Raw genomic sequence first — 16,443 nt, forward strand, 5'->3', positions numbered from 1 at the left:
CAAGAACCATTCCTCCTTTGCCCAGCTAAAGAACCGGCTGTAGTTTTGCGTGGCTCGCAACTGATTTTGCAGCAGCTCTCTGGGCAGCTTCCCGATGCAACCCACTCGCCTTGACATCAGATGAGAGATTTGTGCCTCGAGAGACCTGGGGAAAGGAATGTCCCTGTTGCCTAGAGCCAGATGAAGGCCTTCATTGGAGGTTGTTTGCTGCTGAACCTGCGCTGCCAGCATCGTGGCGTAGCAGCGCGGTGAAAGGTCTTTAGGCCTTGTCTTCATTTCAGCCTTATGGGAAAGGCAGAGAAAGTCTCCTCCTGAAAGTGGCTGTGGTGCCCTGGCCCTGCCTGGAAGCAGGACCCGCAGCCTGAGGGAGAGACCTTCTCCTTGGCCATCAACCCCCGGGTGCCTTGGGTGGCCTTCTCCCCAAAGATCTGTGCCAGGAGCATTTAGCAGCGCACGCACCGCACAGGCTGCTGTAAGGTGGTTGTGGCTGGCCTGGAAGCCAGCTGTCCCCCAAGAAAACTCTCATGTCCCAGGACACGGCTATCCCCTCGCACACAGAGCATGCACAGCCTCTCAGCCCTGCATGCACGCGTCCACACGTGGACTGGACCGCTGCCAGAGACAGCCCAGGCAGCAGTCCCCTTCTGCCTGCCAAGTGGCAAGATGTGGTTAAGATGCTTGTCCTCATGCCATTTGGGAGCCTGTTAATCCTCTAGGGTTTTTAGGGTTTTTTCCTAACACTGAGAGCAATGGTCCATCTGCGAGTGAGTCTGTATCAGGCGTGGCGCTCCCTTGGAAAAGAAATACGGATTGGGGCAGGAATCGTTGTCTGTGTCATTATTTCTTATGTGCCGTGAAGGGTCTGCTTGCAGCCTGGGGGTTGTTCAAACCTCTTGCTCAATGGCAAGGCCCTAAGGAGCAGAGAGGACACCCTGTTCTTCCCCAGAAGGCCTGAGTGTCCACACGGAAGAGGCCTGAGGCTCACGGTGTGCCTTTATGCACCTTGTGCTCCCTCTGAGCCCCTTGCAGGACAAGGGAGTTGAAGAAAAGCCAAGGGGCTCTGGAACTCCAGAGCTCTGCTTTTCTCCTCCATATGGGCCTGAGCTGCAATCCAGAGCCCAAAGATTTGTCCTGGGCTCAGAGGCTTGTGGCTGGCTCAGGTCCCGTCCTCTCCAGGCTGCCTACCTCAGGGTGCTGGCCAAGCACCACACTGCCCGCCAAACAGCCCAGGAAATATTGTCAAGGGAACACCAGCCTCCTGGTGAGGATGGCATGAATGAGGAGGCAGCGGGCACATGCTCTTCCCATTTGTCCTGAAGAATGGCAGAATGGCAGTAGTTTTCCACTCTGCAGGATATGACGTGATTCAGGGAGGATTTGGGCCGTGACATGCCCGTGCTGTGATCTTCCCTAGCTGGGAAGAATGCTACGTTGCGGAAGGTAGCGGCAAGCAGTGCCGCTGTGCCCAGGTCACCTCCAGAACATGTGTCTTGGAGACCTTTCCAATGCAGTCACTACATGCACGGCCCAAAGCAAAGGAGTTCATGGATAGCAGCTAGACGCTCTCTCACGGGGCCCATTCCAGCCCCTCCGCTAGTGCCCTGTGTCCCTTGCAGTCTCAGTCCCACCAAGTACAGGCTCACACCAAGTCAGAGAGACCATTTATTTGCGCAGGAAGAGGCCGTTGGAGTTTTTCCTGATGGTCCTGCGCAGCTGGCGGTCCTGCAGCTCTTGGCTGCGGAGATTGCCCAGCACCAGCATCCTGTGGGGATCAGGAGAAAGATATTGAAGCACTTGGGAGGCACACGGGATAGTTAGGTGTTTTCCGGGAGTCCAACGGTGCATCCCGGCCCCCCACGCCATCTTGGTGGAAGGCTGTGTGAGCCCGAGGGCAAGCTGCAAAGCCACTTGAGTGCCCTGAGGCTGGGCTCTATTTACCGGCGAGCCTCTTCCTCCTCCTTCATCCTCTGGCGGTTCAGCTCCACCTTGTCCTTCCAGCCATCCCGGAGAACTTTGTAGGAGGCCGAGAGCTGCACGTTCTGCTTGGCTCTCGGCGACAGGTCCCTGCAAGGGGAGTGACCAAATCTCTCTGCCGCTCTGCTGGGAGCCTTGTGGCTTCTTCCCTCCCCAGGCGCTGTCCCCTCACAGCAGAGGAAACCCGGGGCTTTGGCATGCCGTGTGCGGAGCGGAGGCGTTTTGGGAGCCAAGATCTGCCAGCCGTCCTCGTCCAGCATGGCCATTGGCTTGGAGCCCGCACCCCCTGCACACTCACGGTTTGTGTGGCTGGCCTGGGGCTGGGAAGCAGCGCTGGTCCAGGTGGAGCTGCTTCTTCAGCATGTGCATCTGTTTGGCAAGGGCGAGAAGAGCAGAAGGTTTGAGGAGCCCTGACACCCTCGCAGGGGAGGCGCCAGGTCCTCCCAGGCAGCATCTGCCTGGGCCCTGGCTGCCTGCGAGGCCCTGCCCCCCTGCGGGTGGGACATGGCCCTTTCTCCCAGGGCTGTCCAACGCATCCCGTACCTTTTTGTGCAGCCGGGCACGCCTGTCCGCCCTTGCCTGCAGCTCCTCCTGGGCTTCGCGCTGCGCCTTAGCCTTCTCTTCAAAGAGGGAGAGGCGGGCGGCTCTCGCAGGGCGCTGCGTTGGAGGGCGGGCTGTTTCCTGGGGGAGCACACGAAGGGACACCATTAGGTTTCTCCATCTGGGGAGGGACCTCTTGGCAGGGGGCCTGCTTGATTTGCGCTCTTCAGCTTCTCTCCTGCCCCAGCTCTTGAGCCTCCCTGGCAGCTGGGCCCCTGTCAGCGTGGTGGAAAGCTGCTCTTTTATGCCCTGAGTGAGCAGCATCCAGCAAAGCAGCCCCACATCTCCTAGCCCCTCCAAGACACCCAGGCCCCCGTCTTGTGAAGGGCAAAACCCCACAAGAGTCTCTGCAGGCATTTGGTGAGAAGCCGCCAGCAGAGCTGCCGTGCAAAAGCAGAGCCGTGCTTGCAGTCTCTGGGGAGGATTCCCAATGAGGCTGCTAAACGTCCTAGTGACCACATGCTGCAGGCCGGTGGCAGAGGCAGTCTCACCAAAGCGAGCTTGGCCACTGGTGGGAGAGATGCAAGCGTCACCTGGGGCCCCATCACGTACCTGCACTACAGCTCTGGGAGCAGCAACGGCAGGGCCAGTGCGAGGTGCAGTGGGTGGATGGGGCATGTGCTGCACCTTGGCCTCCTTCTCCCGGGAGGGCACAATGAGGCGGCCCGACCTGTCCGCGGAGGTCCTGAGAAGACACGGTGGGTTGCATAAGGAGGAGGGCAGGAGGCGTTTGCTCCCACAAGCCTCACCATGGGCTTCCCTGAAAGCTCCCGGGACTCGTTGCTGGGAAAGAAGCTCTGCCCTGAGCACTGTCATTCAGCTCCCGCAAAGCTCCCCCTGACGCTGGAGGAACAGGGAGGAGATGGGAGGCTCCTGGGCAAAGCGGTGCAAGCTGGTGGTCCAGCGAGTCAGTGGCCGTGGCTGAGAGCCCTGTGTCAGGAGGTGGTGGGAGGCCCTGGGACCAGCATGTCGCAAGGGGCCCTCTCTGTGGAACAGCTCCAAGGGTGGCCCTCAGCCCTCCCGCCCAGGCTCTCTCTCACCTGGCAGGAGGCAGCTTCTCTGCACTTTGCTCCCTGCCGCGTGTCCCCCAGCTTGGCAGCAAGGGGAGGCAAACCTGCCTGCCGTGCTGCAGGAGCTTGCCAGGACGCTGCTCTGTAAGCAAGAGACGCCGGAGCTCTTGAGTGCGCCTGCCGAGCAGCACCCTTGAACCTGGCTGGCGTCAGGCAGCGCGGCGGCAGAGGGCCCCAAAGTGGTGAGGAGGCAGCTTTGCTCTTACCCTTGGTGGACGCGATGCGCCCAAGCTCTTCCCCCTTTTTCTTGCCGCTGGGGAAGCCAGCGGGGGCAGCCCTGGCTTCTGGGCTGCCTTTGACCCTGACCTGAACCCTGAAAAGCAGAGAGAAGGCAGGTTGCAGGAGAAGACCCCCTCTGCCCCTGGCAGCTTGTGCACGCTACTGTTCCTGGCTGCCCACGGAGACCTCCTCGCTGGTCATGGCTTGGTGTCCCCGCCGCTTCCTTGGGGAGTTTTGGCAGCCTCCGTGCAAGGGCCCCACACCTGGCTTGGGTGGTGCTGATTTCTTGCCAGCTCCGTGCTGAGCACAGAGCCCCAGCAGTGCGTGCTCCCGAGCAGGAATGGGGAGGCCGTGCTCTGGGCGCACACTCACCTCGGGAAGACATAGAAGCGGCGCGACGGGATCACTGGGCACGTGGTGTCGGGAGTGGGGACCACCAGCTCCTTGAGCCACGGCGTCTGCAATGTGAACAGACAGGGTGGGAGAGGGGCAAGGCAGCTTGGTGCCTGCTGCCCAAGGCAGCAGCCCCTGCTCCTACTGCAAGGGGGGACTGCAGCTCCAGGCCTTTCTTGCCAGCCTTCTGCTGTGCTCCTTAGCCCCTGGTTGTGCTGTGCACAGGCTGCCCAGGAAGGATGGCAGAGCGCGCAATAGTTGTGCCAGGCGTGCTGCATGTAGAGAGAGGGCTCAGGGAGTTTGGGGCATCTCTCTTCCTGAGTGGAGAATGTGGCGGGGCCAAGCTCCGTGGCAGGTGCTGGATTAGCTCGCCAGCCTCTGGAGGGCGTGCTGAGAGAGGTAAGGTGGCCCCTCTCTTGACACGATCTGCACGGAAAGGGCGGTGTGCCTGGCAAGGTGAGCGGCTTACACTGCGCAGGGCCGCAATGAGGCTCGCCGTGGTCTCCAGCTGCTCGATGCAGCTGCCAAAAAACTGCATTTGCAGAACGCCTTCCTGGCGACCCAGCACCCCGACGTCCTTAAAAAGGAAGCAGATGTTCTCCATGTCCCGCAGGTGGGATGAGAACAGGACAACGCTCTCATCCACGCAATCTTCCACCACAGGGCGTGGCAGTGAGGTGGCCCGGGTCAAGTGCCCAAAGTTCAAGGGCTCGATCTTGATGTTCTCTGCAAGCAAGAGGAACGGTGTGAGTGCTGCAGCTGGCCAAGGTCCCGTCACGGGACCTTCAGGTAAAATGGGTGGCCGGAGGCAGATGTTAGGGCAGCTCCGGGAAGAGAGCCCGCCTCCCTGCCGACTTTGCAACCCCATCCCGCAGAGGAGCAACACCCACGCGCCACCCCCCATAGGTGTCAAGGGGAAGCGGAGGGTGGTCGCTGCCATCTCACCGGGGAGAGTCACTTTGGGGTGTTTGAGCCACTGTTGGCAGGCTGTGTTCATGGCCAGCTTGAAGACTGGTCTTCGGACCATGAGCACCTCTTCTGCCCCAAGGCGCAGTGGCTCTTGCACCACCGCAAAGATGCCCAGCCCCCTGATCAGCACACCCTGCAGAGGGAAAAGACAAGAAGGAGGAGGCGTAAGCCTACTGCACATGGCCCAAGTGAGGAGCGTCAGTGTGTGGGGCTGTGACTCTGCGCCCTCTCTCCTGTGGCTGCGGCCGCGGCTGCGGCTGCTGCTGAGGTACCATGGGGCAAGAGGGATCCCTTGGGAGAGCTGTGGAGAAGGGCCCCTCTCTAGTGATGTTGCCCTGTCCCTAGGCTTTCTCAACACCCCAGAGCGAGAGAACGTGTGAGGGCTTGCTGAGGGCACAGAAGCAGGGAAATGCCTCCATCTCCCTGCTTGTTCTCCTCCCTGTTCTCTCCTTTGGGCAAAGAGCAGGATCCCCAGGTCCCCAGCACTTTCCCCGAGGAGAGCTGCGCACGGCCTCTCCGCCAGCCTGCCGAGGAGCTGCTCTGCAGCCTGCGCCTGGTGGCAGGGTGCTGCTGTGGCGTGGCGGGGCAGGATTGCTCCCTGGGTGCCCAGACCCAGACCAACTGAGAGCGCTGGAAGGGGAGGGGAGCAGGACAGCAGCCCACCTTGTCCAGCATCATCTGCTGCAGGATGTAATGGGAGACGGCATCCCAAATGGTCACAATCTCTGCAGAGCGAGGGAAAGAGGCATCAATGAGGTCCTGGGCGAAGCCGCACATGGCCAATCCGCAAGCTGCTCAGCCCAGGGGGACACAGGCAGGCGTACGCAAACCCTCCGAGGAGCCCCAGTGTCAGCTCTGCAGCGGACCCTAGCCCCCGTGTGAGGCTGCCAGGACTCCACTGAGCCCAGGCCTGGTGTGAAGCTGGAAGAGGGACAGGGGGAGGAGTAGGGACAAGGGCTGTGGGCGCCTGCCCACTGCGGAAGCAGCTCCCCAAGGCCTCACCCTCCATGGAGAGCTTGAGGAGAGTAGGATAGAGGAGCCTCAGCTCCGGCCTGAGGGTCTCAGTCCAGGAGCCCTGCATCTTGCTTGGCCCCTCGCTCTCGCCTCTCCTCTCCAGCAGGGCACACAGGTCGCTCTTGCGGCCTCTTGGCCCCACACTCCTCCGCACTGTGCTCGCGTCGCCTCCCGTTCACGCTCCTCGCCGCACAGAGGCCGCGCAGGGTCGCAGTGGGGAGCACCACGAGCAGTGACCAGCAACAGCCAGGTCTCGCAGAGAAGTGCCGTTGCTGCAGCACTGACGGCGACACCCCCTTGGACGCCTCCTTGTGATGCGTCAGGGCCCACTGTGAGTCCAGCGCGTGTCATGGGGCTCATGTGTCCCAACGGCACTGTGAGGCAGCGGCTTGGGCCAGGAAGGACAACGTGGGGCAGCTTTCCCCTTACCCAACAGATGGTCCTGTGTTCCCTACCCATGAGAAAGAAACGGTGCCTGTCTGTTAGAGCAGAGAGCGTCCCTGTGCTCGGCCATAGGTGCTCAACACGGAAGACATCCCTGCTCTCACTGTGTTGAGATCCTGTTGCAAGAACCATTCCTCCTTTGCCCAGCTAAAGAACCGGCTGTAGTTTTGCGTGGCTCGCAACTGATTTTGCAGCAGCTCTCTGGGCAGCTTCCCGATGCAACCCACTCGCCTTGACATCAGATGAGAGATTTGTGCCTCGAGAGACCTGGGGAAAGGAATGTCCCTGTTGCCTAGAGCCAGATGAAGGCCTTCATTGGAGGTTGTTTGCTGCTGAACCTGCGCTGCCAGCATCGTGGCGTAGCAGCGCGGTGAAAGGTCTTTAGGCCTTGTCTTCATTTCAGCCTTATGGGAAAGGCAGAGAAAGTCTCCTCCTGAAAGTGGCTGTGGTGCCCTGGCCCTGCCTGGAAGCAGGACCCGCAGCCTGAGGGAGAGACCTTCTCCTTGGCCATCAACCCCCGGGTGCCTTGGGTGGCCTTCTCCCCAAAGATCTGTGCCAGGAGCATTTAGCAGCGCACGCACCGCACAGGCTGCTGTAAGGTGGTTGTGGCTGGCCTGGAAGCCAGCTGTCCCCCAAGAAAACTCTCATGTCCCAGGACACGGCTATCCCCTCGCACACAGAGCATGCACAGCCTCTCAGCCCTGCATGCACGCGTCCACACGTGGACTGGACCGCTGCCAGAGACAGCCCAGGCAGCAGTCCCCTTCTGCCTGCCAAGTGGCAAGATGTGGTTAAGATGCTTGTCCTCATGCCATTTGGGAGCCTGTTAATCCTCTAGGGTTTTTAGGGTTTTTTCCTAACACTGAGAGCAATGGTCCATCTGCGAGTGAGTCTGTATCAGGCGTGGCGCTCCCTTGGAAAAGAAATACGGATTGGGGCAGGAATCGTTGTCTGTGTCATTATTTCTTATGTGCCGTGAAGGGTCTGCTTGCAGCCTGGGGGTTGTTCAAACCTCTTGCTCAATGGCAAGGCCCTAAGGAGCAGAGAGGACACCCTGTTCTTCCCCAGAAGGCCTGAGTGTCCACACGGAAGAGGCCTGAGGCTCACGGTGTGCCTTTATGCACCTTGTGCTCCCTCTGAGCCCCTTGCAGGACAAGGGAGTTGAAGAAAAGCCAAGGGGCTCTGGAACTCCAGAGCTCTGCTTTTCTCCTCCATATGGGCCTGAGCTGCAATCCAGAGCCCAAAGATTTGTCCTGGGCTCAGAGGCTTGTGGCTGGCTCAGGTCCCGTCCTCTCCAGGCTGCCTACCTCAGGGTGCTGGCCAAGCACCACACTGCCCGCCAAACAGCCCAGGAAATATTGTCAAGGGAACACCAGCCTCCTGGTGAGGATGGCATGAATGAGGAGGCAGCGGGCACATGCTCTTCCCATTTGTCCTGAAGAATGGCAGAATGGCAGTAGTTTTCCACTCTGCAGGATATGACGTGATTCAGGGAGGATTTGGGCCGTGACATGCCCGTGCTGTGATCTTCCCTAGCTGGGAAGAATGCTACGTTGCGGAAGGTAGCGGCAAGCAGTGCCGCTGTGCCCAGGTCACCTCCAGAACATGTGTCTTGGAGACCTTTCCAATGCAGTCACTACATGCACGGCCCAAAGCAAAGGAGTTCATGGATAGCAGCTAGACGCTCTCTCACGGGGCCCATTCCAGCCCCTCCGCTAGTGCCCTGTGTCCCTTGCAGTCTCAGTCCCACCAAGTACAGGCTCACACCAAGTCAGAGAGACCATTTATTTGCGCAGGAAGAGGCCGTTGGAGTTTTTCCTGATGGTCCTGCGCAGCTGGCGGTCCTGCAGCTCTTGGCTGCGGAGATTGCCCAGCACCAGCATCCTGTGGGGATCAGGAGAAAGATATTGAAGCACTTGGGAGGCACACGGGATAGTTAGGTGTTTTCCGGGAGTCCAACGGTGCATCCCGGCCCCCCACGCCATCTTGGTGGAAGGCTGTGTGAGCCCGAGGGCAAGCTGCAAAGCCACTTGAGTGCCCTGAGGCTGGGCTCTATTTACCGGCGAGCCTCTTCCTCCTCCTTCATCCTCTGGCGGTTCAGCTCCACCTTGTCCTTCCAGCCATCCCGGAGAACTTTGTAGGAGGCCGAGAGCTGCACGTTCTGCTTGGCTCTCGGCGACAGGTCCCTGCAAGGGGAGTGACCAAATCTCTCTGCCGCTCTGCTGGGAGCCTTGTGGCTTCTTCCCTCCCCAGGCGCTGTCCCCTCACAGCAGAGGAAACCCGGGGCTTTGGCATGCCGTGTGCGGAGCGGAGGCGTTTTGGGAGCCAAGATCTGCCAGCCGTCCTCGTCCAGCATGGCCATTGGCTTGGAGCCCGCACCCCCTGCACACTCACGGTTTGTGTGGCTGGCCTGGGGCTGGGAAGCAGCGCTGGTCCAGGTGGAGCTGCTTCTTCAGCATGTGCATCTGTTTGGCAAGGGCGAGAAGAGCAGAAGGTTTGAGGAGCCCTGACACCCTCGCAGGGGAGGCGCCAGGTCCTCCCAGGCAGCATCTGCCTGGGCCCTGGCTGCCTGCGAGGCCCTGCCCCCCTGCGGGTGGGACATGGCCCTTTCTCCCAGGGCTGTCCAACGCATCCCGTACCTTTTTGTGCAGCCGGGCACGCCTGTCCGCCCTTGCCTGCAGCTCCTCCTGGGCTTCGCGCTGCGCCTTAGCCTTCTCTTCAAAGAGGGAGAGGCGGGCGGCTCTCGCAGGGCGCTGCGTTGGAGGGCGGGCTGTTTCCTGGGGGAGCACACGAAGGGACACCATTAGGTTTCTCCATCTGGGGAGGGACCTCTTGGCAGGGGGCCTGCTTGATTTGCGCTCTTCAGCTTCTCTCCTGCCCCAGCTCTTGAGCCTCCCTGGCAGCTGGGCCCCTGTCAGCGTGGTGGAAAGCTGCTCTTTTATGCCCTGAGTGAGCAGCATCCAGCAAAGCAGCCCCACATCTCCTAGCCCCTCCAAGACACCCAGGCCCCCGTCTTGTGAAGGGCAAAACCCCACAAGAGTCTCTGCAGGCATTTGGTGAGAAGCCGCCAGCAGAGCTGCCGTGCAAAAGCAGAGCCGTGCTTGCAGTCTCTGGGGAGGATTCCCAATGAGGCTGCTAAACGTCCTAGTGACCACATGCTGCAGGCCGGTGGCAGAGGCAGTCTCACCAAAGCGAGCTTGGCCACTGGTGGGAGAGATGCAAGCGTCACCTGGGGCCCCATCACGTACCTGCACTACAGCTCTGGGAGCAGCAACGGCAGGGCCAGTGCGAGGTGCAGTGGGTGGATGGGGCATGTGCTGCACCTTGGCCTCCTTCTCCCGGGAGGGCACAATGAGGCGGCCCGACCTGTCCGCGGAGGTCCTGAGAAGACACGGTGGGTTGCATAAGGAGGAGGGCAGGAGGCGTTTGCTCCCACAAGCCTCACCATGGGCTTCCCTGAAAGCTCCCGGGACTCGTTGCTGGGAAAGAAGCTCTGCCCTGAGCACTGTCATTCAGCTCCCGCAAAGCTCCCCCTGACGCTGGAGGAACAGGGAGGAGATGGGAGGCTCCTGGGCAAAGCGGTGCAAGCTGGTGGTCCAGCGAGTCAGTGGCCGTGGCTGAGAGCCCTGTGTCAGGAGGTGGTGGGAGGCCCTGGGACCAGCATGTCGCAAGGGGCCCTCTCTGTGGAACAGCTCCAAGGGTGGCCCTCAGCCCTCCCGCCCAGGCTCTCTCTCACCTGGCAGGAGGCAGCTTCTCTGCACTTTGCTCCCTGCCGCGTGTCCCCCAGCTTGGCAGCAAGGGGAGGCAAACCTGCCTGCCGTGCTGCAGGAGCTTGCCAGGACGCTGCTCTGTAAGCAAGAGACGCCGGAGCTCTTGAGTGCGCCTGCCGAGCAGCACCCTTGAACCTGGCTGGCGTCAGGCAGCGCGGCGGCAGAGGGCCCCAAAGTGGTGAGGAGGCAGCTTTGCTCTTACCCTTGGTGGACGCGATGCGCCCAAGCTCTTCCCCCTTTTTCTTGCCGCTGGGGAAGCCAGCGGGGGCAGCCCTGGCTTCTGGGCTGCCTTTGACCCTGACCTGAACCCTGAAAAGCAGAGAGAAGGCAGGTTGCAGGAGAAGACCCCCTCTGCCCCTGGCAGCTTGTGCACGCTACTGTTCCTGGCTGCCCACGGAGACCTCCTCGCTGGTCATGGCTTGGTGTCCCCGCCGCTTCCTTGGGGAGTTTTGGCAGCCTCCGTGCAAGGGCCCCACACCTGGCTTGGGTGGTGCTGATTTCTTGCCAGCTCCGTGCTGAGCACAGAGCCCCAGCAGTGCGTGCTCCCGAGCAGGAATGGGGAGGCCGTGCTCTGGGCGCACACTCACCTCGGGAAGACATAGAAGCGGCGCGACGGGATCACTGGGCACGTGGTGTCGGGAGTGGGGACCACCAGCTCCTTGAGCCACGGCGTCTGCAATGTGAACAGACAGGGTGGGAGAGGGGCAAGGCAGCTTGGTGCCTGCTGCCCAAGGCAGCAGCCCCTGCTCCTACTGCAAGGGGGGACTGCAGCTCCAGGCCTTTCTTGCCAGCCTTCTGCTGTGCTCCTTAGCCCCTGGTTGTGCTGTGCACAGGCTGCCCAGGAAGGATGGCAGAGCGCGCAATAGTTGTGCCAGGCGTGCTGCATGTAGAGAGAGGGCTCAGGGAGTTTGGGGCATCTCTCTTCCTGAGTGGAGAATGTGGCGGGGCCAAGCTCCGTGGCAGGTGCTGGATTAGCTCGCCAGCCTCTGGAGGGCGTGCTGAGAGAGGTAAGGTGGCCCCTTTCTTGACACGATCTGCACGGAAAGGGCGGTGTGCCTGGCAAGGTGAGCGGCTTACACTGCGCAGGGCCGCAATGAGGCTCGCCGTGGTCTCCAGCTGCTCGATGCAGCTGCCAAAAAACTGCATTTGCAGAACGCCTTCCTGGCGACCCAGCACCCCGACGTCCTTAAAAAGGAAGCAGATGTTCTCCATGTCCCGCAGGTGGGATGAGAACAGGACAACGCTCTCATCCACGCAATCTTCCACCACAGGGCGTGGCAGTGAGGTGGCCCGGGTCAAGTGCCCAAAGTTCAAGGGCTCGATCTTGATGTTCTCTGCAAGCAAGAGGAACGGTGTGAGTGCTGCAGCTGGCCAAGGTCCCGTCACGGGACCTTCAGGTAAAATGGGTGGCCGGAGGCAGATGTTAGGGCAGCTCCGGGAAGAGAGCCCGCCTCCCTGCCGACTTTGCAACCCCATCCCGCAGAGGAGCAACACCCACGCGCCACCCCCCATAGGTGTCAAGGGGAAGCGGAGGGTGGTCGCTGCCATCTCACCGGGGAGAGTCACTTTGGGGTGTTTGAGCCACTGTTGGCAGGCTGTGTTCATGGCCAGCTTGAAGACTGGTCTTCGGACCATGAGCACCTCTTCTGCCCCAAGGCGCAGTGGCTCTTGCACCACCGCAAAGATGCCCAGCCCCCTGATCAGCACACCCTGCAGAGGGAAAAGACAAGAAGGAGGAGGCGTAAGCCTACTGCACATGGCCCAAGTGAGGAGCGTCAGTGTGTGGGGCTGTGACTCTGCGCCCTCTCTCCTGTGGCTGCGGCCGCGGCTGCGGCTGCTGCTGAGGTACCATGGGGCAAGAGGGATCCCTTGGGAGAGCTGTGGAGAAGGGCCCCTCTCTAGTGATGTTGCCCTGTCCCTAGGCTTTCTCAACACCCCAGAGTGAGAGAACGTGTGAGGGCTTGCTGAGGGCACAGAAGCAGGGAAATGCCTCCATCTCCCTGCTTGTTCTCCTCCCTGTTCTCTCCTTTGGGCAAAGAGCAGGATCCCCAGGTCCCCAGCACTTTCCCCGAGGAGAGCTGCGCACGGCCTCTCCGCCAGCCTGCCGAGGAGCTGCTCTGCAGCCTGCGCCTGGTGGCAGGGTGCTGCTGTGGCGTGGCGGGGCAGGATTGCTCCCTGGGTGCCCAGACCCAGACCAACTGAGAGCGCTGGAAGGGGAGGGGAGCAGGACAGCAGCCCACCTTGTCCAGCATCATCTGCTGCAGGATGTAATGGGAGACGGCATCCCAAATGGTCACAATCTCTGCAGAGCGAGGGAAAGAGGCATCAATGAGGTCCTGGGCGAAGCCGCACATGGCCAATCCGCAAGCTGCTCAGCCCAGGGGGACACAGGCAGGCGTACGCAAACCCTCTGAGGAGCCCCAGTGTCAGCTCTGCAGCGGACCCTAGCCCCCGTGTGAGGCTGCCAGGACTCCACTGAGCCCAGGCCTGGTGTGAAGCTGGAAGAGGGACAGGGGGAGGAGTAGGGACAAGGGCTGTGGGCGCCTGCCCACTGCGGAAGCAGCTCCCCAAGGCCTCACCCTCCATGGAGAGCTTGAGGAGAGTAGGATAGAGGAGCCTCAGCTCTGGCCTGAGGGTCTCAGTCCAGGAGCCCTGCATCTTGCTTGGCCCCTCGCTCTCGCCTCTCCTCTCCAGCAGGGCACACAGGTCGCTCTTGCGGCCTCTTGGCCCCACACTCCTCCGCACTGTGCTCGCGTCGCCTCCCGTTCACGCTCCTCGCCGCACAGAGGCCGCGCAGGGTCGCAGTGGGGAGCACCACGAGCAGTGACCAGCAACAGCCAGGTCTCGCAGAGAAGTGCCGTTGCTGCAGCACTGACGGCGACACCCCCTTGGACGCCTCCTTGTGATGCGTCAGGGCCCACTGTGAGTCCAGCGCGTGTCATGGGGCTCATGTGTCCCAACGGCACTGTGAGGCAGTGGCTTGGGCCAGGAAGGACAACGTGGGGCAGCTTTCCCCTTTCCCCAGCAGATGATCTCATATTGTTGCACCTCAGAGCTAGAATCATCCAAAGCACTCTAGTCAATCTGATTATAATTAATTCAGTTACAAGTTGTCCTCTTGCAGTATTCGAACATATAAATTTGTAATCGTAACTTCGGAATATATCTTTTTGGCTGACAACTCAAATGCCAATGATGACAGAAATAAAAGACAGTGTCACTGCCCGCTTTAATACTTACAGCATGTAAAAATGACATCACCAGTCCTTTACCATGTATCAGGAATTGACACCTCAGAAGTCACCCTTGCGTTTTGAGGCGTTGAGAAGTGGGATCAAATTTGTTAAGAGATGAATCCGCTTGAATTCCAGCTGATCCTCAAATGTTAGACGGACTGGGTCAGCTGGGCTCATCTGTTAATAGGGATTCCACATACTGTGTTAGCCATACACCCAACTCTGGCTGTACCAGATTCCCAAACATTCTGTCGACTATCGATCCGATCGTTTTCAAAACAGCATATCGAGTTCACAAATAGTATGATTAGCTATATGCCCGACTCTGGCAGTATTAAATTCACAAACATTCTGTTGACTGTTTGGTTTGATTGCCTTCAAAATAAGTAGTCAAGTTCACAAATAGTATCATTTTTTTTGAATGCAGCGTTTACAAAGCAGGTTTGAGATGTCAGTACAGGAAATTCTCTACTACAATGTGGGGTTCTTAGCTAGTGCCTAGTGTACAAATGCACAATCATCACTCATCCCAGAAGATGCGAGAGGGCTGTCAGCTTTTGAGGAGTCTCCTCAGGTGGCGTCCTGACCCGAGGGGAGTAAAGGGGTTCAGCCAGTCGACTGATCCAGAAGTTACAATGCAATTTTCACTCTCTCTCTCCTCTTCCTTCTTCTCTCTTTTCTCTTCCTTCTTCCTCCTTCCTTCTTCCTAGTTCACCTTTTATATATTTTCTTTTAAATTTAGGTGGAGCTTGATTGACTTTAGTCATACTTACTTTTGTTATTGATTGGTTTAAAAAAAGTCTTGGGTTAATCTAGAGAGCATGCTGGTCATTGCTTGGAAGCGGGTAACTTTTGGGATAGGGTTGTGTATTGGTATCTTAATGAGATTAGAATGAGGAGAAGTTTGAGCAAAGTCCATCTGCTAGCATTGTTGGCCCAGCACCAGACATCTTGTACTATGCAGCTTATGAGCTGCATGGTACAACCAGGTCTCCACCTCTGCAGGGAGTACAACAGAGTTTGGCCACAGTGTCTTCACTCTGCTCTACCCTCCATTCACTCATCAGCTGCTCGGCACCATCGGGTTACCACTTCTGCAGGGAATCCAACAAAGTTTGGCCCTGGTGTCTCCATTCTGCTCCACACTTTATTTACTCTTACTATTGCGTGCTAAGAGGGCAGACTGTGTTGCCTAGGGAATCGTGAAGTAGATTCCGTACATGCCAACCATCCTGCAAATGGCAACTATCTCTCACCTGAAGCAAACTTCTGTAATGCCATAAATTGTGTTAGACCCTAGTTTTTCTCTAATTTCCCCCTTCTTGAGCAATTCTCCCACAGTCACCGTAGAGGGAAAGTGTACCCCAGTCAAGAGGGAGAAAACCCAAGGCAGCTTTAGGATGTCTAGGGTAACACAAGAAGACAATCACACAAGAAGGAGCAGCAATGTACAGGGAGAAGCACAGGAGTAGTAGGTGAGTTTCGCAGATCCCTGCAGAGAGATGCCAGCCCCAGGGCAACCCCACAGTAATATCTGGACCAGCTGCTCTCTTCAGGGAGCAGCGCTTCCTTTGGTAGCAGCTAGGAATATTTTTCCTCACGAAGACACCCACACCTTTGCACTGTATTCTGCCTGCTGCAGAGATTAGTGTAAGACATATACATGCTACATGACTCACCTCCTAAGCAGCATTGTATGTGGATATTAGGTGTTTTCCTGCAGACAAGCAGCTTATGAGAATGGCTATTGTTGTCTTATATTTTGGCATAACACTGGCCATGCTGGATCAATATTCAGTTATGCTGCTCCCTGCAGCAGCCATTCAAGGCCTCAGAAAGCCACCTTGTAGCCAATCATCTCTTGACCTCGTAGGTCATCTGCAGCTTGATGGACGTGATCTGATGATGGTGCAGCCTGTTTCTGGTCTCTCCTTCAGTCACGTCTTTGGCCAAATCATCATTTAGCACTGTCCTTAAGTATGTTGTGCTTAAGGGAGTGGTAGTCAGGATGATCTTCTCTGTCCATCTCTTTAGCTCCACAGAATTTACCTTCTTGATCCTTACCCTTTCCGCTTTCTTTATTTGTTTCCAGCAATCATTCTGCTTTCCGTCAGTCTGTCTTTATGCCCCTCCTTTTGATTTGAGGTGATGGGAAATGGAATTTTATTTCGTTAAGAATGCCTCTTTCTATCTGGAAAACAAACAGAAACAATAAACTGTCCAGGAAGACCGCAAGTGTACTGTTCCATAATACTTCTCCAGCCTCACAGTTCAGAGACTTCCTGAACTGGATGTAGGTGCATGTCATCAGCAGCACTCAACAGATTTCTTCTCCATCATCACAAGCTGTTTTCACTTCAATCCATTTACTCTTTCAGCATCCACAGCTTCCTTTGACAATAAATTTCACAGTCTACAAACAGCTTCCATCATTTTTTTCTGAATCTTGCTTCTATAAAGTTCATACAATATCTTCCATTACTTGTATCAGGGGAGTGAATCATTGCTCCCTGTCCATCCTTTGTTTGAGATGCATCTTTTAATGGACTTCACCCTAATTTTTAGGGATGGGGTTAGTTCACTAGCCACTGTATTTGAAATATCAAAAAAGCAGAACTCATGTCCAGATCTGAAGTACTTACTTACTGAAGTAGTAAGACAGAACAAACATATCACTGCTCTGTGACATCTTAGAATCTCTTTCTCTCTGGGAAACTAATTGTTCTTCAGAAATCAGCAGTCAGTTCATTAAAG

The 16,443-nt window shown here is 57.9% G+C and overlaps 2 protein-coding genes across 2 annotated transcripts; both read right to left on the reverse strand.

The window, feature by feature from the left end:
* Nucleotides 1–1,662: 1,662 nt before the first annotated feature.
* Nucleotides 1,663–6,306, reverse strand: LOC148594626 (uncharacterized). Its single transcript, XM_088525038.1, has 10 exons — nucleotides 6,228–6,306; nucleotides 5,889–5,950; nucleotides 5,202–5,358; nucleotides 4,726–4,982; nucleotides 4,236–4,321; nucleotides 3,615–3,957; nucleotides 2,518–2,655; nucleotides 2,273–2,343; nucleotides 1,939–2,064; nucleotides 1,663–1,762 (listed from the first exon to the last, which is right to left on the reverse strand). The coding sequence occupies exons 1-10, from the start codon at nucleotides 6,304–6,306 to the stop codon at nucleotides 1,663–1,665; spliced, it is 1,419 nt and encodes a 472-aa protein (XP_088381164.1).
* A 2,161-nt stretch (nucleotides 6,307–8,467) lies between these two features.
* LOC148594627 (uncharacterized) lies at nucleotides 8,468–13,111 on the reverse strand. The gene is made up of 10 exons (XM_088525039.1): nucleotides 13,033–13,111; nucleotides 12,694–12,755; nucleotides 12,007–12,163; nucleotides 11,531–11,787; nucleotides 11,041–11,126; nucleotides 10,420–10,762; nucleotides 9,323–9,460; nucleotides 9,078–9,148; nucleotides 8,744–8,869; nucleotides 8,468–8,567 (listed from the first exon to the last, which is right to left on the reverse strand). Exons 1-10 carry the CDS (start codon nucleotides 13,109–13,111, stop codon nucleotides 8,468–8,470), a joined length of 1,419 nt encoding a protein of 472 aa, XP_088381165.1.
* Between the last annotated feature and the right edge of the window lie 3,332 nt (nucleotides 13,112–16,443).

Source organism: Tinamus guttatus, unplaced genomic scaffold, assembly GCF_059628265.1.
Source record: "Tinamus guttatus ecotype Peru unplaced genomic scaffold, ASM5962826v1 Tinamus_guttatus_pri_ptg000222l, whole genome shotgun sequence".
NCBI classification, from domain to species: domain Eukaryota; kingdom Metazoa; phylum Chordata; class Aves; order Tinamiformes; family Tinamidae; genus Tinamus; species Tinamus guttatus.